Raw genomic sequence first — 25,088 nt, 5'->3', positions numbered from 1 at the left:
TGTGGAAATTATGAACCTTGCAATTGCAGGACGTTGAAGTACGTCCTCGGGATTAGCTGTGACAAAACGTGAGGACGTGGAAGTACGTCCTCGGGACGGCGCGGGTTAATGCAGCACCTTTGTACGTCTCGTCCTTATCAAAACGGACAATGGCGGTTGTTCATAGCTGCTGGGTAGAATGCACTGAAGGCAGTCCTTTTCCATAATGGAAATGAGCTTCCTTCTGTTCCAGTTGTGCATGCCCATGGAATGAATGAAAGTTAAGAAACTATGAGTACTCCGTTGACTGCTACTGGCTACAAAACACATCACTGGGGCATCTGTGGGGACTTGAAAGTGATCTGCTTGCTTCTAGGACTTTAGCAAAGTTACACAAAGCACATGTGTTTACTTTGTTCATAGGGCAGTAAAGCAGACACTAAGCATTACACACAAAAGGAATTCCTAGTATGACCGAAAGATAGACTGGATGGTTCAACTGTCTTTACAAACTTCTTGTTGACCCTGCGAAGGTATTCTTGCCTCCACTTCATTTGAAACTTTGATGAAGAACTTTGTGAAGGCAATGGATCAAGATGGTGCTGGCTTCCACTGCTTGCTAACGAAGTTCCAAGGCACTGTAGTTGAGGCCAAAGTAAAGGGAGTTTTTTTCAATAGTCCCCCAAAATCGTCTTATACTCAACTATCAGGATTTTGTAAAGAGCTTATCTGAGCTGGAAAGGGCTGCGTGGGAGAGCTTCATGGTTCTTACTAAGAGTTACCTAGGTAAATTTTCGAGCATCGAATCATGAGGAGCTTGTGGACAAGATGTTGAATAATGACTATGCACTCTGTACTCAAATGTCGCTCAAGATAAATTTCTTCCCTTCTCATTTGGACTTCTTTCTATTTATTTCTGGCAATGTCAGTGATGAACGTGGCGAAAGGTTTCACCATGAAATTGTCATAATGGAGAGCCGATATCAAGGTCAGTTAAATCCAAACATCATGAGCTACTACTGTTCGACTTTACAGCGTGAGAGTATTTGCTCCTACAAACACGAAATGCAGAGGCACTTCTAATGTGCAAATGTTGTGTAATAATGTTTTGTTTATAACTTGTTTGTGCTTAGTATACAGCATGATATAATTTAAAGACTTAAGTATATTATTTTTGTAGCAATTTATAGACTTACTGACATTTGAAAAATTTGCATGTTTCATGGAATTTTCCCCCACTTATGATATAGTACATCAAGGTTACGTGACAGCCAAATATCAGGGTCAGTTTAGAACTGGGGTAACAAATTAGCCTGAAAAGGTGAGAATAAGTTAGAACCATTTTGGCTGTAGACCAGTGAAGTAGTTTGATTGATTATTGATGCTTGTAGAATTGTTTCACCGCTTCACAGCTATTGTTTACCCCTGTATACCATTGTAATTGTGCTGCAATTGTGTTCCTCTACTGTTTCTATCTTCTTTCTTCATTCACCACTTTTTAATTCTTTTTTATGTTTCGTTTTTACTGCTGCTATCAAATGTCGATTGTGCTGCCCAATTAGCTGAGTCAGCTGCTGCATATAACGTCGCTAGGCGTAGATTGTAGTCGGTTAGTTTTTGCCACTTGCCACCAACTGTCGATGGACATAGCCAAGTGGCTTGATTAGATGGAGAGTGATATTGAAGGCATATCATAGATTAATGGCTACCCCTCAATCACCAGTGGAGTGTAACGTGGGCTGCTGCTAATAAAATGGTGAGGCGTCCAGTATAATAAATAGGTAGTTCTTTCTCTCCATCTCTCTTTCCTTCTCTGTTTTTTTTTTTTTTTATCGCAAGTGAGGTGAGTTATAATCACTTCTTGGATTACTGAGTTTTATCAACAAAGTTATTTCAGGATATGATTAGGGGGAGTAACATAACGTGAAGCCAAACCTCCTAGCTGACCCTATTTCCTGCCTTCTGTCCTCGATCGTACTCGTGGGCACTCTACAACCCCTTCTGGCATGAAGGGGATCTCTCTGAGTTATATACAGCTCGGAGGGGATATGTTTGTGTGGTGTAGTGTCTGGTAGATTTCCATTCACGTGGACTAACTGACTAGAGCTGCTAGCCCCATATGTTTGAAAACGTCACGAAATTATTGGTCGTCTGGGAAAACAGGAACGTTTAATATACACCATGTGGATTGACATTGCTAGTGAGAAGCTGTATGTGACTCCAGCATACATTAAATACTGCACATTGTGATATGAGATATATGCTAGTGCCTTTAATTAGTACACATTGATAACCATTTTATATGACATATTTAATGTTTAAATAGTTAAATTATTCAGAGTTTGCATACGTACTTCTTCATTCCCTAATTCTTGAAATGAAAGCCACCCAGTTCCGAAGAAAGGAAGTTCTCCGAACCCCTCTGTTTACAGACCAGTAGCTATCACATCTTCTCTTGCTAAAGTATTTGAGAATATAATTAATAAATGCCCTGTTAAGCATCTTGAATCCGACAACTTAATTAGTGAGAGACAGTATGGTTTTCGCCACCAAAGATCCATTCATGATACACTTCTTGATCTCTGGACTCATACCATCCATCAATGAACTGAACAACATGGAGAAACCCATGCATTAGCCCTTGATATTTTTAAAGCTTTTTACAGAGTGTGGCACCGTTCCTTGCTATCCAGCCTCCCTTGCTGTGGCCTATCATCTTTTGTTTCAGTGATTTCCTCGTATCTCAGTGAAGTGTAACAGAAGAAGTAGATGATGACTATTCCAAGCTCTACTCGATCAATACCTGCGAGCCACTAGGATCAGCCCTGGCTTCAATTCTATTACTATCTCATATTAATGATCTGTCTATCAGCCATAATCCCATTCACTAATCTGCAGATGACTCATCACTTTAGAGTTCATTCACACTTAAACACCCATTCACAATGTTTAACATCTCTTACTCGCAACTCAGTACAGAAATCTCCATAAATTAAGACTTATCTAAGATCACTTGATGGGGACAAAATTAAATTGTATCTCTCAATGCTGGGAAAACCATATATATAAAATTTACTAATAGATAGATACTGCCTGATTCCTATATTACCTGCAATGCTACTTATAATTATCTCATAAATATTTCACTTTCTCGTTGTTTCACTTAACAATGCCCTCAGCTGGACCTATCATGTTTGATCACTTGTTAAAACTGCTTCAGAGAAACTTAAATTATTGTACGGAATCCGTAACTTCTTGACTAATGAGCAGTTAGCTAAAATTTACAGGCATCCTATCCCCTCTCAGCAGGAATATTGCCCACCTTAACGGAGATGTGGAGAGGTTGCACAAAAAATCTGCAATTACAAATTCCTACAAAGGTGTAAGAATTAATAGCCCTGCAATTACAAATGAACTGCTTCCCCTACTAGTTAGAAGAAATGTTGTTTCCCTTGCATTATTATATAGATACTTTTATGGTAAATGCTCAGACGAAGGTATATTCACTGTGCCACATCCACGACTTTCTCATTGCTACTGTACACGGGCATATGGTAGGACTCATGACTGGACTGTCTCACTGTTATATTGCAGAAGTTCTTCCTATCAGAAATCTTTCATTCCCTGAACTGCATGTCTTTGGAACCCTCTTTCCCAGAATACAGTAGTTTCCCCCCAAACTTCAACCTACAGCTGTTTATATCGAACTGTTAAGAGTTTTTTATGAACGGAAAACACCAAAAATCTGGTGTATGGGTTTTTTAAAATTTAATTTGTTTTTCCTTCCTCTGTTTATCTTCTGTAAAAATGTAACTATGCTACAGTTCATGATACAAATATTGCTACTTAATGACAGAATTTATTTGTTAAAATATGCCATATTTACCAGGAGTTTTTATTGCACCAAAGAATAATTTACTGAAAGATTACCACTAAAGAAAGCAATGCATAATACTTAAAACCAACTTCACTCAAACTTTAATATTCATGTTACCTAACTTAATCTAGCAACTGAATGAAAATGACTGCAAAGCATAGCCACTACATTCCCATGACATTTTAACTTTAGTCTTGGTTTCACCAGACGATTTGATTCAACTGAAGAGACTTATCTGGCTGGAGTGTTTTATTGTAAGTCTAACTCCTCTGTGGCCATGCCTTCGGATCTTGATAGGCACCCTTGGCCTGCCCCGGGGCCATTTTTTCGAATTCCGAAAATCGAAGTTTTTCCTTTACCATCGTCTGGCGCACCTGGCAATGTAATTTTTAGCTTCCTAAACCCATGCTGTGATTCGTAATGAATAGCGGAAAAATTTGCAAAATGACTGCGGACACGCCGTTGAAAACTAAGCAACTGCTCTGCACTAAGAAATATCTACTGTATTGTACATTCGTCCCTTCCCCCCCAAAGAAAAACTTTGATGTTGCTGAAATGGTTTCGAACGACGAGAAATATGTAATGCGAACATAATAAATATATAATATCGGAAGTTTTATGTATATTTAAAAAAGAATTATTATTTTTCACCATTTTTTTATGTTCATTGTGATTATGCAAGTACGGAGTTCGTTTTGTAGTCTGAGTGGTGTGCGGTGTGTCTAAAGGTGCTCGTTTTATTCATTAACCAGATAAGGGTGCTGCTTTGTTTGTACAGGCTGAACCGTCACGACCAATATTCATAATGACCCGAAATTACCGCGCCGCACGAGGGATACAGCGTGAAGGGAGGGGGAGGTTTTGCATCCATTTATTCACCACGAGAACACCTCATGTGTTGCTGAAATGCTTGTGCAAAACCAGAAATATGTAAAGTGAACAAAGTCAGTATACTGTATAATATATGCACTTATAAATATAATTATGATCCCCCTCCCCCCTTCTTTCTGATGTTTACAAAGGTTATTCCTGTATGGAGTTGTTTTTGTACTCTGGATGGTAATGTGCATGTCAAAAGAGAGGAGAAGGATGCTATTTTTAGTCTGTTTCAAGATAATGGATACAGCTGTGTGTTTAGGGACAATCCTCCTGGTCAAGAAACAAGAAGGCCAAAGATCAGCAGGTGGGCTGAGAAGGGAGGGGTGAAGGATGGTGAGGTAAGTTATACGTACAAAAAACAATAAATATATACATTATTTTCCTGCAAATGCCAAAAAAAAAGAAGAAGAAGAAGAAGAAGAAAAGAAAGAAGGAAAGAAACAGAGGAAAACAATGCAATAAGAGAAATAATGGCACAAATAAAACGAGTAAAGAAAAAAAAAACTTATCTTTTACACTTGTAGGGTTGTGAGTTGTGGGCTGTAGAGTGGACAGAGGGAGCAAACTCTGATAAGCATTCCTCTTGACTTGCTTTCTTATTCTTACTTACAGTAACACCTGAGGGGAGCAAAAGACAGACATCCACTCATGGCTGATTCAGAAGATGTACTGACCGCCTGATTGGTTTGGAGGGTAGATTAGGTCGGTGTCAACATCCCCCGAACCTTCGTCCCCTTCCCAAAATTGTCTGCAGTTTGTTGCAGATCACTCTGCATCGATGTCACCGGTCACCCTACAGCAGAGCATCGTTCAATGCCAGCGGTCATTTAGGGTTTAAGTATAGTTGTCTCTGCACATGAGATTTATCCTAATTTTAACACAATGAAGTGTAAGGTAGGTAACTGGACTAATGTGTTTAATCGTTACACGTTGTAGCAAAGTATGATCAAAGTTCGTAAGTCTGAGGAAACCTTCAGGCTCTCCACCAGTCAGCAGTCCACGTGTGATATTCGGGCCGATGAAGCAGCATGGATGTCTGTTTGTGGGATAAGAGCAGGGTTCCAAAAAACAAAGATGTCCCAACAGGTGATTTCGCAGAAACATGGAAGCACCCATTCACCTTCACCAACTGTTGGCCTCAGATTGATTTCCAGCATGCGTGGCATGTCTGCTGGCCAAGAGGGAGACAGAATCACGATATTTCAAGGATGTTGCAAGCGTATATTGTAGGGCTACTCACAGAACTAACGGCCTTTCTGTTTTACTACTGTCTATGGTGACAGGTGGTGGCTACCATTGTCCACTCAGTGTAGTGGTGCTTACTTCTTCAGTCACAGTAATAATTCATTTCCGTGTCTGCCCTCCTGTCTTCCTACTTCCATCATCCTTCCTCTCATATTTTATTCCTCTTCCATCCAATTCAGTTGGCTCTGTACTGAGTGACAATACTCATTGTTTCCTGTGACCCAGGAAACCATTTACAATGCCGTGTGGTAACCATATACCCAAAGAACAAACTGAAATGGAACCTACAATGGTGCCCCCATTAAGTCGGTGAAGAAACAAATGCGGTATCCATCCAGGAAACAAAACTGTCAACTGCATGGTGACATTGGTTAACTGTACTGTAGGAGCAGTTATTGCTTGTGGTTGATACATCATCACGGTCATACAGATTATGGTTGATCAGCAACAACAATCAGCTACAACAGGATTAAGTCAAGGAGTTTTCGTTTCATCAGCTCCTTTCTTCTTACAGACTCCCATCATCCTTTTTCACTCTCTTCACCGCAGTATTGCATTTTTGTCTCTTGACTGTTGATATTCCAATGACCACTGCTTTTCAGAACTGTCCCCTTGCAATCTTCCTCCATTAAGGCAGGCGCGTCCCGCCCGTCTGGCAATGCAGTCTCACCTCTTTTCTGCTAAACATTTTAATGCAAAAATTAACCGTTACTCTGTCGTTCCTGCATGCAATAGTTCAACTTTGCAACTGTCTGCTTCACTCTCTATTTTCTTTTATCTATGACGTTTAGTCTTTTAAACAGAATTTGTTCAGGCATCTGTAAAGGAACGGAGCGTAAATTTGACCCTCTCTTGTCCATTTTGTTTTTCCTTGGAAAAAGCAATTTTTGAGCCGCTAAGCTTTAGTTCTTTCCTCCCTACATGAAAAAGCTAAGAACAGAAACGGACTGAAGGCAGATCTTTGATACAGTTCCATGAAACCATTCTGTGTATTTAAAAAAAAATAAATACAAATAATAATAATAATAATAATAATAATATTAAAAATAATAATAATGAGTAACGAAAGTTGTCCAAAACTCTCAGAATTTCCATAAATAAACTTATTAGCTTTCTAGGTGCAGCTCTTTCTCGAGCCCAAACAAATTACCTTCCCACGCCCATTGTCTTAAGCTTTCTCTAGATTAACAAATCCAATGACCATGTTTCTATTCCCTTCCAAGATCCTTTACTGTAATTCTCTCTCTCTCTCTCTCTCTCTCTCTCTCTCTCTCTCTCTCTCTCTCATAAAATGTATGCTTTGTATTGGTTGCCTCTCTCTCTCTCTCTCTCTCTCTCTCTCTCTGATCATAAAATGTCTGCTATGTATTGGCTGCATTTCCGGTTACAAGATACATGATTATGAAGGTGAGCCAAGCCATATGTGTGTAAAGCAAGTCATTGGTGGTATATAATTGTGTTTCAGGTTCGTGGCGACGGGGTGCTGAACCTGGGGCATCTACAGAGCGCCTTCATCGTGCTGGTGCTGGGCCTGTTTGCTGCCTCTCTCACCCTGATGCTGGAGCACCTCGTCTAACCTAGATTAGCCAAGCCCTAGCTCTTCCACCACCCTGCCTCACCCCAGCCCTCCTTCAACCATGCCTCCCATCCCAGTCTTCCCACCACCCTGCCTAACAAGAGCCCTCGTTCCAAACTTCCTCATGTCAATTCTCCCTCCACTCTGCCTTACCCCAGCCTTCCTTTCACCCTGTCTCATCCTAGCACTCCCTCCATTCTGTCTCACCCCAGCATTCCATTTACCCTGTTTCACCTCAGCCCTCCCTCTACCCTGCCTCGCCACAGACTCCCTCTATTGTGCTACACCGTAGTACTTCCTGCACCCTACCTCACCCCAGCCTCCCTCCACTTTACATCACCGTTACTGTCCCTCCTTTCTGTTTCACCCCAGCCCTACCTCGACATTCATTCACCCCACCTTACCTCCACACTCATTCACCCCACCTTACCTCCACACTCATTCACCCCACCTTACCTCCACACTCATTCACCCCAACCCTAACTCTTCCCTGTCAAACCCCAGGACTCCCTCCACTCTACCTCACCCAGCTTCTACGTGCACCCTGCCTCACCCCTCTCTCCCTCCACCCTCCCTCACTCCATTCTTCCTTCACCCAAATTATCAAACCTCTCTCTCCACCCTACATTATTCCACCTCTCCCTCCACCCTAACCCACTCCATCCCTCCCTACACCCTACCTCACCTCACCCCTCCCACCACCCTGCTGGTTCCCTCCAAGCTTCCTCACCCCAGACCTCTCTACACCTTTTCTTCCTCTGGCAAGCAGTTCATGTCGCCTTTCCATTCTACCATAATCCTTAATAATGGCCTGTAAATTATATATAATTTTTCTTGACTTACTTCAATATATATTGAGGCGTCTGGCAGTAGATATATATATATATATATATATATATATATATATATAGATAGATAGATAGATAGATAGATATAGATATAGATAGATAGATAGATATAGATATAGATATAGATATGAAATATTCAAATTCATCATATCTCTAAAGGCTGCATTTTTTTGTCAGATGTTATGCCAGTATCCACGCTAACCTTGTCACACTCATCCCTACTGACCCTCTTCTTCCTGCATGGGCATGTACAACTCCCACCATTCATAACATGCCCACTGCCACTGCTGCTGACCGCCTACGTATGCTGGAAAATGTATCAATTAAGTACGAAGACTTCATTTGAATGTACTCTTTCAACAAATTGGTAAATAAAGAGGGTACCAGAATGCATCCTTGTCGTGATTCCCCACAGTGGTTGACAGGTGGGTCTGTATCTCATTCAGTTGACGTGCTGTGTTGGGCAGGGCGATGATGACATCGGCCAGGGGCTCGAGACTGTAGTGCAGGGAGACTACATCTTGTCACCATTACCTCACCTGAGCTGTCCAAAGCCCCGGGTCGTACTCCACCATCGTCCTCACCCAACCCGGACACTATTAGGTTCAGCACTGCCAGCAGGTGGACCCCCAAAATGTTACCTATAAAAACTAGTTTGAACTGAATGAGGATGATTATGTGGGCCCGTGAATTTGTCATCCAATTTACTTGTACATACTGATGTATTTTCTGCAAAGTTAACGTTTTCACGTTTACTTGGTGTAACAGTATATGAACTCCCGTCCTGAATAAAGAGGATGAGAGAGAGAGAGAGAGAGAGAGAGAGAGAGAGAGAGAGAGAGAGAGAGAGAGAGAGAGAGAAAAGCAAGGAGAGCCAGAGTAAAAGCCTGAGGATAAATCCTGGCTAGTGTCATTATGCATTAAGGCGGATTAAGGCGCCCTGAACTAATCCACTTAAGCCGAGTCTGACAGCTCCCCTGCCTTTGTTCTGAACACCTGTGGTCCCACGGGGCATGACCTACATCTGTGTCCCCCTTCGATCGGAAATGCCCCGGAATGCTGAGGCCCAGGTCCTTTGTGATGAAAAGCTCCTGCATAATTCCCTGGACATCACTAATCACAGATGATGGTGTCACTAGGAAACTACATCTACTCACTTTGCTTGGAACTGAACATAATGTGTAGACAGCAGGCTTTTCACCAGAGGTGGGCACCGCAAACAAAAATTCATTTCCGCCATGCAAATCCGCAAACTCAAAAAATTGTCTTTGCAACTGCAAATCCGCAAAACTTTTGAAATTTACAATTCTACAAATGCAAAAATGCAATACAAACAGTTTATATATAAAACTACAGTAGTAGTAAAAGTACAGTCAAATACAGATTTCATATATCATTATTATTAGTATATAAGACTGTTCTTACTATAAAACAAGGTCAAATCCTTCATTATTGTACAGTAAATAAATGAATAAAATTATTGTCTGAGCAAGACCGGGGACAACTTACTTCAGCCGAAATTCACTTTATTGTTAAAAAATTTTCAGCTTCGGCTGGAAAAAAAAGTATCCCTCACCATGTGGAGAGATCTATGTAGGCTACTATAGTACGGACTGGAGTGTAAAAAAGTATCCCTCACCATGTGGAGAGATCTATGTAGGCTACTATAGTACAGACTGTAGTGTAAAAAAGCATCCCTCACCATGTGGAGAGATCTATGTAGGCTACTATAGTACACACTGGAGTGTAAAAAAGTATCTCTCACCATGTGGAGAGATCTATGTAGGCTACTATAGTACAGACTGGAGTGTAAAAAAGCATCCTTCACCATTAGGGGAAAGCTCTGTGAGCTACTATCTCCACTTGGGGGAGATCTCTAATAGCATTAAGGTTTGAAATATTACTAGTATGTGTCAAAATTCGCACTGGCAAGCTCGAACTCATTCCACGTCTTCAATGTGGACGTCTATCACTGCACAGTTAACACCTGACAAGTTGACACGCCAGTCCACCTCTGTTCCTCGGCTGTAACCTCCTCAGTCACAGTCTGACTCCTCAAACAACTGAGACAACTCCAACATACAGTATATCTATCTATCAACCTATCTATATATCAATATTGATACTTCATGGGGAAAGCTGGTTGTCTGGTATGAACAATTGCAAAACTGTGTTCTACAGATTCCCACATTTGTGACTTAATACTAGCTGGTATGGATTTATTCATACCAAGTCAACAGTTCACTAAAGGATCGAACTCTTCAAAATGGTTTGATGGCAACTGTGCCTGAGCAACAGCCCAAAAGTCATTAGCATATAACTATTACTTAAAATAAAAAACATCTGAATCACTCTCTCGATTTAAAATAGCTAGAAATCATGCAAAAGATGTAATAAATCTAGCTAAATCAAACTTTCTTCAAAAGCAAGCATCAAAACTACTTAACAACCCTAGTGACAGTAGAATATTCTGGTCAACTCTTAATGCTTTCAATAATAACTTTAACAGATCATCATCCATTCCCCCATTGAAATCTTCAGATGGCAACATTACAAATGACCCACGTGCGAAAGAAGATATTTTTGCCAGTACATTTGCCAGAAATTCTTCCAAGAAGATGCCAGCCAGAACTTCCCAGTACTATAACTTGACTCTCCGGAAATTGTTCCGCTTAAAATACAGACAAGATGTATAAAATCCATCCTAGACAATTTACCCACCAACAAAGCTCCAGGCCCAGATGGAATTCTGCCAATTGTATTGAAAATGTGTTCCCCTGAACTTGCCTCTGTTCTAGCTAATATTATTCAGACTATGTATACGTACTTCTTCATTCCCTAATTCATGGAAAGAAGCCAATATCCACCCAGTTCCAAAGAAAGGATGTTCCTCTGACCCCTCTGATTACAGACCAATAGCAGTCACATCTTCTCTTGGTAAGGTATTAGAAACTTTAGTTAATAAGCACATTGTTAAACATCTTGAATCCAACAACTTAATTAGTGAAAGACAATATGGTTTTCGCCACGAAAGATCCACCATTGACATACTCAATCTCCTAACTCATACTATCCATCAATCAATTGACCTACATGGAGAAACTCATGCAGTAGCCCTTGATAATTCTAAAGCTTTCGATAGAGTATGGCACCGTTCCCTGCTGTCCAAACTCCCTTCCTATGGACTAACATATTTTGTTCCTTTGATCTCCTCATATCTCAGTGACAAAAAAATAAGAGTAAAAGTAGATGATGTATATACCACTCAATTAACGCCGGCGTGCCGCAGGGATCAATTCTGGCCCCAGCCCTGTTCCTGGTTCAAATTAATGATCTCTTATCTGTTACCCACAATCCCATCCACTCATATGCAGATGACTCAACACTACATAGTTCAATCACACTCAGACACTCATTTACAAAGTCTTAATATTTCTACCCCTCAACTCTGTATAGCCATCTTCATAAAGCAAGACCTATCTACGATCAGTGAATGGGAACAAAACAACATTGTCTTATTTAATGCTAGTAAAACTAAATATATACAATTTACTAATAGGCAGATATTGTCAGATTCGAATATTACCTTCAGTACTACTAATATTCCCATCTCCAGAAGTATTGAAATTCTCGGTGTCTCACTTAACAATGCCCTCAGCTGGACCTCTCATGTTAGATCACTTGCTAAAACCGCCTCGAAGAAACTTGGAATAATGTACTGTACAGTGTCCATAACTTCTTCACTGACGAGCAGTTAGCTATAATTTATAAAAGTCATCTGCGCTTTCAGCTTGAATATTGCTCACCCTTGTGGCATGGATGTGGAGAGGTTGCATTTAAAACAACTAGACAAAATTCAGAACAAGGCTGTTAGAATTATTAACAACCCTGCCATTACAAATAAACTACCTCCCCAACAAATAAGAAGGAATGTTGCCTCCCTTGCATTATTTTACAGATATTTTTATGGCAAAGGCTCAGATGAAGTTGCGTCCATGGCGCCAACTCTCCCTCGTGCTACACAGGTATCTGGTAGCGCTCACGCGTGGAATGTCACTCAGCCATATTGCAGAACTTCTGACTATCAGAATTCTTTCACTCCCCGTATTGCATCTCTTTGGATCTCGCTTCTCCAGAGTTGTTTCCCTCCAAACTTCAACCTACAGCTGTTCAAGTCTGACTGTTACAGATATTTTATGAAGAGAGGACACCAATAGCCTAATCTGTTGTATGGATTATTTTGTTTCATTCATTTGTTTTTCCTTCATCTGTTCTCTTATTAATTATAATATTATATATGTATATATATATATATATATATATATATATATATATATATATATATATATATATAGAGAGAGAGAGAGAGAGAGAGAGAGAGGTGTATATATGGTGACATGTAGAGAGGTGTCTGGTATGTAGGAGGGCTACTGGGCCTTGAAAGCAAGCTGTGAAGCCTATACCCAGAGTCGGTCGCGTATTATATATATATATATATATATATATATATATATATATATATATATATATATATATATATATATATATATATATATGTATAATCTTTTATTTATCTACAGTACCTAATGATTTTTGTTGAGATTGAAATACTGGCACTGGCAACACTATATGTTTGACAGATTTGAAATTTATGCTAAAGATCATATTCTAGGTGGGCTGAAAGGCTTAGTAGCACATCTTTACACTTTTTATCATGTTTTATTGGCTTGTATGCTAAACAAGTCTTTCTAGTACAGATGAAGTTTACATCAGTAGCAACATTTTAACATCTAAGTATCTGGGAAATAAATTATCTCAAAATAGGCTTTATATTTTTCTTTATTTTTTTGGGGAAGACCATCTTTGCTGGCTTTTATCCTTAGATTTTTATTTCTTACCCTCTCCGCAGCATCAACTATGTGTCCGTGGAATTTAATTTTCTTACGTAGAAAGTCACATTTTCTGCATTTAATCTTTAGGCCTGCCATGTGAAGGCAATAAGATACTTGCAGACGATGGTAAAATGTTTAGGGATGGACTTGCTCACTACAATTATATTATCCAAGTAGGCAAAAAGAAAGTGGCCAATCATACCACTGAAGATGGATTGAATGAGCCTCATGAATCCTGAAGGGTCATTCCTCAATCCAAAAGGAAGCCTCATAAACTGAAATTTTCCTGCTACAGGGCTGGATGACTCTTCCATTCTACTTGCCAGTAGCCTCTGAGTACGTCAATGGATATGAAGACCACATTATTGACACTAAATTACTAATAAATCAGCTAAGCCTGTCAATGGAAAAATACCTGGGTCAGTGACAGAATTTACTTTATGATAGTCCACAACAGTTCTAAATTCTCCCCCTTTCTTTAGACAAGAAAAATGGGGCTATTCCATGGAATGACAGTGCTCAGTCATTTCCTGATCTAACATATCCCGAACTATCTCGTCTGTTTTTTGTCACAGACTATGGAGTAATCGAGACGATGGTATGTAAACTGGTTGTGTTCCTTGCACTAATTCTATTTAATGCTTTACTAAGTCTGTCCTCCCCATAGGTTCCCTGGGTAAGGCCACAACATCTTGTTATGTCTGCAAAAGATTGACTAACTGCTCCTTTTTGCTGTGGAAAGTCACCGGAAGATACTTGTGAGACTAGGTCAGGTGAAAGAGTCATAGCAGATCCCTTATAGTTTATGGCATGCACACCAGGTGGCTAACTATGATCATTATTTTTCGTAGTTTTAGAGAATGGTATATTCTGATACACCTTCATGACCGATGAGTAAACCAGGATATCCCCAAGCTTTGCACCACTTTTAAGCTTGAGTGGAGCATCTGTGACAGTTAACAAGTAGAGATTACACAAACTAAAGTCTCCCCCAAGGTGGTAACCACACCAGCCACGAGCTGATACATATCTAGCCCGGCTCGGAATATGATCTTGACCTTGACCTATTTTCACCAGTTTCGAACTCGTAGTAGATTTCCACCCCATTACACACCTGCAAAATATTGTGATGCAATCTTCAGCGGTTGCGAAGCTATCGTGCTAACTGACACACAGACACACTGACAGAAACTGAAAACAATACTCGTAGGAGATTTTCATTTACTATTACACACCTGTAAAATTTTGTTATAATATCTTGAGTGATTGCGGAGTTATTGTGGTAACAGACAGACATACCTTGACCTACATTCACCAGTTTCAAACTCGTGATCGATTTCTTTCCCTAGTAAATACCAGTAAAATTTTATGGTGTTATCTTTAGCAGTTGCGAAGTTATCGTGCTAACAGACATACACGAACACAAACACACAGACACAAATTGAAAGCAACACCAGCTTCGCTATCACGGCTAGTAATTATCCTCCAACACGGTGCTTAGTGCCGACTAATTAAGCCATTCACACAACACATCTCTGGCAATGTAAGTGTATCCACTCTTTTCGGACCTACAACAGAGACAGAGACTTTTGTTAACTCATGCTGTAACAAAACTGTGTACTGTTTTGTTACCGCTCACCCCATCTGTGCACATTATAGAACGACATTCAAACCATATGAGGTAGTTAAATGAGACGTGTTTGAGTTGACTATTGTGTCACTGTTAGAGGGGTTGTCATGAGCCACTAGTGAATGCTCAGAGAGGGCGTCATTAGTTGCTAGTCTATACTCCCCTTTACTCTCAAGTGGTGGTGGAGGCACAGTAGGCTGAGTGATAGAGTTAGCTTGGGAAAGGATATGGCGTGGGTACTCCATGCCAACTACAGAAAAACCTTGAATCTCGAATGCCATCACAAGCAGGTATCAGGTCAATGGAATGTTGAGCCATGGTGAGTAAGCCAAAAAGAACGTCTGCAGGATACTTGAGATCATTTGTGACGTCAAACTCTGCTATGATGTTTAACCCATTGCTCCGGCATATATTTCCGCCGACCCTTCTCCTAGCCGGGCATTTCAGAGAAAATCGCCTTTTTCTAAATCTAAATATCTCTGCTAATACTTAACCAAAAATAAAAAACTGTCATAATACTCACCAATCCTTCAACTTCAAGCTGATTGCCTCATAATTTCCATGAAGTTTGTGTAGCAGTAGAGACTGAGTGGGGAAAGGGGGCATCTTTTGTTGTGTTTTTGCCCTTGTCTGTATGTGTAGCTGACGTGCACTGGCACAACTCAGGCTTATGCTAACCTTCTACTACTGCTACCACTACTGATACTACTACTACTACTACTGATACTACTACTACTACTACTACTACTACTACTTTAAAAATCATCTCCATCCATTGGGGATTTATATTGTGAAGATCAAAACCAACCTTCCTGATACAGTTCACCATTTGGAGTTGTAATGTGCAGATTAACACTAACTCTCATATTACAATCCGCTGGTCCCGAGCACGCCAACGGCTGTGGTTACCAACCATCTACTATTACTATTGTTATTTTATTTTTTTATTGATATTACAGTGTAAATAAAGACATTAAACTATTGGAGTCGCTGATCTATGCGACTCTAGACCACTGTAGCTTCGTAATCCATACCCGCCAGAGAGACAGGCCTGAGGGCTGATGATCTTGTGCCTCTAAGACATAGCAGAGCAGACCTCACGAGGAAGAATGAGAGTCGACATCTCATCCAGGCCACCACTACTACTACTACTACTACCATCACTACTATTACTCCTAGTACCACCACCATCACCACCACCACCACTACTACTGCTACTACTACTACTACTACTACTACTATTATTATTATTATTATTATTATTATTATTATTACTACTACTACTATTATTATTATTATTATTATTATTATTATTATTACTACTACTACTACTACTACTACTACTACTTCCACCACCACCACCACCACCACCACCACCACCATTACTACTACTAATAATAATAATAAAATAATATTGCGAACAAAATAGTTATCCATGTGCTATCCATAATCCACTTATATTATCCCCTGTAACATTTTTTTTCCTGTGATTTGTACTTTCTCATCATAACAAATATGTACACACACGAAAACTTTCAGTAAAAAATAAGGCACTGATATCATCATGAAACAAACTTTCTGCTGTGATTGCTCACATTAATATACACAGCGTTGGTGCGAGGCTTAGCCTACCACACTTTCTCTTCCCTCCCTCCTCCACCTCCTCCCTTTCTCCACTCTATTTTCCACTACAACAGAGTTTTTGTCATGTGATTTATAGTTTTTCTTCATAACAAATATATACACACAGGCAAACTTTCAATAAAAGTAAGGCACTAAATTCATCGTGAAACAAACTTTCTGCTTCCATTATTCGCATAATATACAGAGCGCTGCTGCAAGATTTGCCCTGCTGTGCCTTTTCCTTCTTCCGTCTTCCACCTCCTCCCTTTCTCCACTCCCTACCTCCTCTTCCATCTCCTCATCTGTGCCAATATCCTCCTCTCTAGGATCGTCAATACCCTCTGAACTATTCCCATCATCGGAAATAGCAAATGAACGTACAGGAGGAAACGATGGGTGCACAGTGGAGGACTCACGTGATCCACCCTCCTCATGTGATGCATAATTATCGATACCCATCATGGCGGTTGCTTTCCTCAGAGGAAAAGTCACTTTCTCCACTCACAATTGGCGATAATGTCACCTAAAGTTCTCTCCCTATTGCACTACCACAAAGGCCTTTTCTTTTCTTTTCTGGCCTTTGAACTTCATTGGTGTCGAAGCCTGCAGCTGCGGGTGCTCAGCCTTCATAATATTCAAACAATGCTGCAAAACACTAGATCATGTGCATGTACCAGCCGGATGTCCCCAGGCCATCACATTTATGTCACCTGGAAGCAATTGGTTAAGGCTTCATCAAGTTGTATCTGTAGGGTGACTCTGCCCTTAATATTCAATTCTGAGCCATCCACGTCACACAGACGAATGTCGGGTGTTTCACGATTCCAGACTCTTCTAATCACTCCTCTAATGCTGTTAAGAGAGGATTCCAATATTAAATTTATTATGGATCCTGACTCAATGAAAAATAATATCTTTGCCCCTCCATTCCTTCCCAGAATAACTATGCCTAAACAAATGAGAGGACCTATATGGCGAATGGGGAGTTGACAATCTTCTGTTGTTATGTGACATTTTTCTGATAAGTGTGCTCCTCTTCCTCCAACTGATGACAAGATAACGACACTCATCAGTGGTATGAATAGTAGAGTCTTTTGTAGCATTTACAAGAAGCATGACACGATTGCAAAGGTGTGTACTGTTGTCCCTCTGGGTGGTTCTGTTCTTGATTGGAATAGCACCTCGATTCGTGATGACCGAACTACAATGCCAGCACACGATCAAAGATTGTTGGCTTCATCGTATATATGACTGGTCTGACCACGGGCCCTGATGTGCATTTGACTGGTCACGACTACTTACTGATGATTTGTATCGCAAGTAGGAGCATCATTATGAGGATTTGCTCTAGTAGTCGGTCACGACCATGTAGATTCCGCTTAAGTGGTAGAGGTGAGGAAGACTTTCACAGTTCCATTCACTATGTGAGTTGTCGGGGTGCAAGTACTTGCCTGGCAAGTGATGTGTGAACCTAATATATCTCCTATCTCCTTCAAAAAATCTAATAACTCATCTCCATGTTTATAGCCTATCTGTAAAGCAGTGTCTAATTGCTTATTGTCTAACCAAATTAATGAGTGATCTTAGAAAAATCTAAGGTCACTCATTAATTTGCCAACATCTTCCAATTTGTAAAAAGTACCTTCATGTTATTAGTTCCCCATTCAGTGTCCCGCAATAACTGCCTTATTTCATATGCAGCAGCTACTGCTTCATACAGTGTCACCTCTTTAGCAGGAGTTTGCATATCCTCCTTAATGTGTTTAAGGAGATTAGAGAAACCAGTGAGAGACGTGGCCTTCGAATGGGAACAATATTAATTTCTGACGGAAATTATCGAATGTTGTACAGTGATCAATTTAATCAGCTTGCAATGCAGATTCCATGCACAATTTGCCTTGATGTATCCTGCCCTTGAGGCACGCGATCTTTAAGGGTTCATTGTTGAGTTGGCTGCTATGGATGTCCGTTTGTACTTCTCGGAGAAAATCTTAGACAGAAACAGAACTATTTTCAACAGTGTACTTTGGGCGGTTATTGTCACCCAGAAATATGGACTGTGGAGGTGGAGTTGGGTTCGCCATTACTGGAAGGATTTGAGGCTGAGAAATTGTTGAAGTAAGTAATGTACTGGGCTGAGTGATGCAGAGAGAAAAAAAAAAAAACGGTAGTTGTGTGTGACAGAGTTGGGAGCAGTGTTGATGTAGCAGAGAAATTAGGAGTAGTAGTTGAAGAGTGAGCAGAGGGAATATCTAGAGAATTCCTTAGGGATGGTGGTGTACCTGGATCAATTTTATCTAGAAGACAATTATCAGGATTTTGTAGAACAGCAGTAGTAATGGTGGTAAGGATGGCATGAAAAAAGTTCAGTTGTAGTCGTAGTGTAAGTGCATACTCTGTTTCGTGTCAGATTTACCGCTACAGAGACAAGTTAGGGAGTTTACATCACCAAAATCAACATCCTCACTTTCAGTCTCGAGTTGCTGACGAACAGGAGAGAGATCATATTTCGGAAAGTATGTAATGTAGTAAAGTATGAAAGTCTACATTATAGTTATAAGAATGAAAATGTATTATACAATGAGGGTATGAGGGAATATGAAATATATACAATGAATGTGAAGGGAAATATGCACAATGAAAGCAAGGAGGAAAGAAAATCACTTGGATGAAGAATGATTAAAGTGACAGAGGTTAGTAATTAATGAAGTGAGAGAGGGGATTAATTAATATTAATTAGAAAATGCAATTTAGTGAATGATAGCAGATGAATGGTAATATGAATCACAATCTGTAGAGGAAAGATAGTCTCTACAGAAAGTGAAGGTATGGACAGACAAAATGAAACAACTCATGTACATTTACTAAAGACCAAAGCGTCGCTGAAGAAAACAAGACGTTGGCTGCAGGAGTAACTTCAGTAAAGTGAGGTGGCGAGCTCCTCCCACGCAGAGAGAAATGAGACGTTGGTTGGAGAGAGAGGGTAATGACATGACTACTGAAGCTGACCTACAAGAGGCAAGCAGAGGTGATCACAACTAAGGTGTTGACTGAAGAAGGCAACGATGACGTGGACTTAGCTCGTTTGCTGTCCATGGACCCAGTGGAGCCCATAGAGGTGGTGGGGTGGTGAGGTGGTGGCTGGGTGGGGGTAGTGGGGCTGGCTGGCTGGGAGCTGAGTCAGCAAGGCATTGTAGGGTGTGGGAGCTGGGCAGCTGGGGTATGGTAGCTAAACAGTTGTAATAGTTATAATTTTCTAAAACAGGACTGGCGTAAGAGTTGGTAGTGGTTAGTGAATGGCTTACTGATTGTTTGGGCATGCAGCTGCTGGTGAGGAATGATGGGGGCTGAAGATCGTTGCAGGGGGTAAAATTCCGGTACGGACTATAACAGGACCTCACCAGGTGATACAACCATAAGCCATGGTAAGAGAGGTTGGTGCGATAGGCTGGAGACTAGGCAGGGACAGAGCACTAGCAAAGGAGTCGGGCACGGATGTGGGCAATGGCATTAAGAATGTAGGTGACGTCATTGGTATCCAACTCACTGGCAGCCACCTGTTTGTTCCAACCCTTGCTCACCCAATTAGGAGTGATCAAAAGGTCTTGATGTAGTTTTAATGGGAGTTTATTTGGAGAAGACAAGTACAGGTCCAACCCGTTCTTTGCCAGCCCTTCAACTGTCCCCAGCAATACGGGGAGCCAGTTGCAGGTGTTATCACTCTTCAAAATCTGCTAATACGTGTACTATTGTCATGTAGGCACTTACACACTACAGGACACATATACTGTTATATTTATGCACTGCTAGTTCTAGTTTGCAAATTCAAGAAGTTATCAAAGTATGGTTACAGTATAAAGGTATGGTAGTAGTAGTAGTAGTTGTTGTTCCCAGGGCAGTTTGGCCAAACAGCCTTTAGTCCCTAAGGAAGGCCAAGACCTGGCTTTCCTACAGAGCTCTCAAGGAATGTATGTTGTGTGGTGGTGTAGGTGATTGTGTGCAATGCAGTCTTCCATAATGTGCTTAATAGTATAGGGTGCTGTGTTACATTTTGGACAAGCATCAGCGATGGAGTTGTCACGGGGTTTTTAAAATAAATGCTTATATTATTTAATTGATAATGATATTCAATAATATTGAAGAGCAGGGACATTGATTGCCTTACTAAATCAAGCAGCGATTACTTTACGCTGGCTTGCTTCACACGGTTCTCTATGAACGAGAATTTATAAACTTTCTCAACAGTACACAGCAGAGACTAATCACTCAATTACTGTTTATTAGTACTGTTAGCCTCTGGAGAAAGTTACTTCACCCCTGACAATAAATAACTAATACTAATAACAGTATCAGGTTCTTGCTGGTGCTTAACTCCTAGGTGGCACAACGGATTTTAAGCTTAATACACAAGACTGGCCTAAGTACCAATTATGAATGGCAAACATTTATGCAAGCTAGGAGCTATAAGAGAAATAAGCTTAACTGAGGAGAAATGAAACAAGAGTTTACATTACATTAAGCTCAAGAAAAAGAACTGTTAAATTTATTGATTACAAAATAAATTTAATGTTACATTTCAAAACAAATTAATGAGATTGCACTCACTCACTCACTCAAAAGCTAAATTCTTACGCCTAGGAAAAACACCTTAATTAAACTCTTAGGACTAGGAAAACAAAAAGAAATACTGGTCAATGAATGCTGTGTATCACCCAAAGAAGGGTGGGAGCGTGGAGAACTGTAGTCTAGTGGAGCTTGGGTTGACCTCTCACACTGCTGGAGCACAGAACCTCTCTCCGTCAAAGCAAACACTGGACTGAATAAGTCGTGGGAAAGAAAAGGGGAGCACTAGGCTGCATTTTTCTAACGGTTGAGTGAGCGAAACGTGCCCAAAACAAATCGCTCAGTGGAAGCGCTAATGTCTCACACAAAGACGATCACGTATGACAATGAAAAATTGATTTGACAAAGCTTCTGTCTGAATGAGCAGTTAACTGAACGATAAACTAGGATTCCACTTGAGTTCGCGGTTTCCGACAAAAGCCAATGTCACTAGCCGACTCGTGACATTACGCCCCATCAAAATCAAATCTTTTTTCCTTCAGAAAAAAGATTTCAATATGCATACATATAAATCCTAGCTCAGTCACACAAGATTCACACTGTGGTGTGTGTGCTATTATGCTACAGGAGAAAGTCGCAGTCGCCAGTGAGCAAAAAAAAACTCGTATTTACGTTAATAGAAGCAAGCTTGAGGGAAAAAATTCTGTGACGACGGTGAAAATCCTGTACTCAGGTCAAACTGAGCGAAAAGTCGCTACATTTACACTGACAACTAATTGTTGTGTAGCGTGGTGTATGTAATACACGGTGTAGGTGTGACAGTTTTAGCGTAACTGTACCTACGTGTAAAATGACACAGTAAATATTAATATGGCGACGACTAAGGCAGAGGAGAAGAGGCGGCATTTTGCAGCAGACGATCAGCTGGCCCGCACAGCAAAACTGCTACACCCATTGCTGTACCTGCAAAACCAATTGAGGTGGAGCATCAAAAATGTCAATGAGACAAAAATTTTATTACAATTACTCTCTCTGCCTAGCAATCAGTACATGCTACGAAAAGTACGCTCTAGCTGAAAAATACAAGTGACAGCCTAAGCTTCGTACATTCGAGGTCGCCATTATCCCCCTTAACCTACAGTACTTATATTAATATCGGGGAGCTGAGAATCCTTGTGCAAACTCGGGTCTTCCATAGCCTCAAGTCGCCTCTGCAGAGTTCTCTCTCAAACTTTCCCCTTAACCTACAGTACTTATATTAATATTGGGGAGCTGAGAATCCTTGTGCAAACTCGGGCTTCCATAGCCTCGAGTCGCCTCTGCGGAGTTCTCTCATCCCCCTTAACCTACAGTACTTATATTAATATCAGGGAGCTGCGAATCCTTGTGCAAACTCGGGCTTCCATAGCCTCGAGTCGCCTCTGCGGAGTTCTCTCATCCCCCTTAACCTACAGTACTTATATTAATATCGGGGAGCTGCGAATCCTTGTGCAAACTCGGGCTTCCATAGCCTCGAGTCGCCTCTGCGGAGTTCTCTCATCCCCCTTAACCTACAGTACTTATATGAATATCGGGGAGCTGAGAATCCTTGTGCAAACTCGGGCTTCCATAGCCTCGAGTCGCCTCTGCGGAGTTCTCTCTCGAACTTCCCCATTAACCTACGGTACATAATATGTATGTACAGGCCCTGGACATGATGTGTCCTGTGGGGCCAATGGGCGACACGTCAGGTCTGCACCCACTTCACCACTACCCTGTCTCTCAACTGACTCAGAGATTATGGGTGTGGTTACAAATGGCACAGGAAGGACATGTCCCTGATTAGTGGTACTTTGACACACACTGCAGGAACGCACACAACTATCTATGTCTCGTCCAATCCCTGGCCAGAAAAAGTCAGCTCGGATACGGCCCTGGGTCTTCCTTTTGCCCATGTGATCTCCTGAGGCTGAACAATTACCCCATTGTAACACTGCTAGGCGGTACTTGGCGGGAACGACAAACTGCAGTCGAACCTCATCCTCGGGTGTTCGTGACTCACAGTAGAGCCGTCCTTGTTTGCGATGGAACTTGGCTCGACCTCCCCGTGAATACTTAATCACTCGACCCTTTTGTTTGTTCCGCACAGCAGCAAGTGTCGGATCAGAATGTTGTTCTTGTACAACAAGTTGGCTAGACATCAGATCTTGCGGCGATTCAATGATCACTGGGGTGACAGTCTGGAGCCTCAGCCATGGCTCGTGTTACCACAGCCGAAGTCTGAGTAGCGTCATGTTCGGTGCAACTATCCTTGACACCGGAAATGTTGCCTATTATAAGGTCAAATAGAGGTTCTGGCATGACAACTGCGAGTGTCGTACCAGTATAAAATGGAGATGCCACCTGGATACACGCCTCAGGGAACAATCTCACCGATCCATCAATAAGGTTTGCATGGATCTGTCGACCTGTATACTGCTCAGGCCAAACTAAACTCTGCTTGACAGAGCAACCTGAGGAACCATTATCTCTCCGGACCTTCACAGGAATGCCTCCCACAAACCCTGGCTGAACAAGGAAGGTACTGTCACCTGTGGGGGGGCCTGTGGAGGAAGCAGCTAGCCACTCATGAGGCTGCTGAATTGATGCGGCAAACATTGTGCCTTGAGAATCATATACTTGAGGGGTCGTACTCACTGCCTGTGGAGATGGAACATTGGCCATCTGTGGAGGGGGGTTCACTGTCACTGTGGGACCAGTGAACTGTGGGGGAGTACCCATACTGGTAGGGACGTGACCACCGTGCTGCTGCTGAGGAATGAAGGCTGCGTTCGCTTCCTGCCTCTTTTGAGCTGGTGGTGAAAAAGTTTGTCCCGACGGTCGGTTGTGTGGCTGATACTGCTGCTGGTTAGGGTACTTGTTGTACCTCTTCCACTCAGGTTTCTGAGTGTTTTGCCCCTGGTCCTTCCACTGCGGTTTTGGACCTTGGCCATTATTCTGAGAATGGCCTTGTCACTGGGGTTCAGTCTGAGACGGCTTCCCAGATTTATCAGGTTTTCTGTTCCAGGTGTTTTGCTTATGAGTTTGGTACCTGTATGCAGTAAAATACGCATCAGCCTTTTCTGCCATTTGGCTGGCATCTTTCACCTGGCAGATCTTAAGCTGTGCTATGAGCTCAGCAGGCCACGACCTCTCTAGCTGTGTATGCAGCACAAGGTCAATTATCCCCTCACACGTGGAAGGAGTTTCATCTTTCTCCATCCACTCATTTAAGTAAGTAGTGAGACGGTCGAGGAACTGAACAGCTGTCTCCTTGTCTTGGAGACGAGCTCGCATGAACTGAACTTTGGCGTCGTCTACTGTGAGACCATACGCCTTAATGAGTGCAGCTTTCATCATCTCATACGTGAGATTGTCTCCACGAATTCTGTGGAGAATATCGAGGGCAGGGCCCTCAAATAAACTAAGAAAATGGATCCTCTTAGCTGCCTCATCCAGTTGATACATGTCTGCCATGTCCTCAAAACGAGCTATGTACGGCTCGATTCGCTTGCTTTCCTTGTATGAAGGAAGCTTGATGCGTGGGGTCGCCAGGACATGTGTAGGAAGAGCGCTAGTGGAGCTTGGATTAACTGCATCAGATGTGTCTGAAGCCAAGGAATCTCGCTTGAGCTTCAGCACTTCAAGTTCATGTTTTTCACGTGCTTCTCGCTCGGCACGTTCGTGTTCTCGTTCTCTGTCTCGTTGTTCACGCTCGTATTCGCGCTGTTCTCGCTCGTATTCGCGTTGTTCTTGCTCATATTCACGCTGAATCTTATGCTCTTCGCGGGCATCATTCTCGTGCTGCTGGTCCATATTATGCCGTGAGAGTATGTACTCTTTAATATCAGTTGGGTCTGTTGACCCATATCATTGGCTTCCAGTAAAAATATGGTGGTAGCCATGTCGCTAATTTACTGAGCAAGCCGAAACTGAGTACTGACTACTGCTTCGCAAA

General features: G+C 41.5%; 1 protein-coding gene across 1 annotated transcript in view; it reads left to right on the top strand.

Moving 5' to 3' along the window:
* Positions 1–7,556, top strand: part of LOC145397974 (glutamate receptor ionotropic, delta-1-like) — a 206,706-nt gene extending 199,150 nt beyond the window's left edge. Inside the window, exon 6 of the mRNA XM_080270949.1 lies at positions 7,446–7,556. Coding sequence (XP_080127075.1) covers positions 7,446–7,556 — 111 coding nt within the window. The remainder of the gene's footprint in view (positions 1–7,445) is intronic.
* Positions 7,557–25,088: the final 17,532 nt, after the last annotated feature.

This window comes from Coenobita brevimanus, chromosome 44 (genome assembly GCF_032717465.1).
Source record: "Coenobita brevimanus isolate Jiangsu-jjx chromosome 44, ASM3271746v2, whole genome shotgun sequence".
NCBI lineage: Eukaryota > Metazoa > Arthropoda > Malacostraca > Decapoda > Coenobitidae > Coenobita > Coenobita brevimanus.
This window is presented reverse-complemented; position numbering and strand designations above follow the sequence as displayed.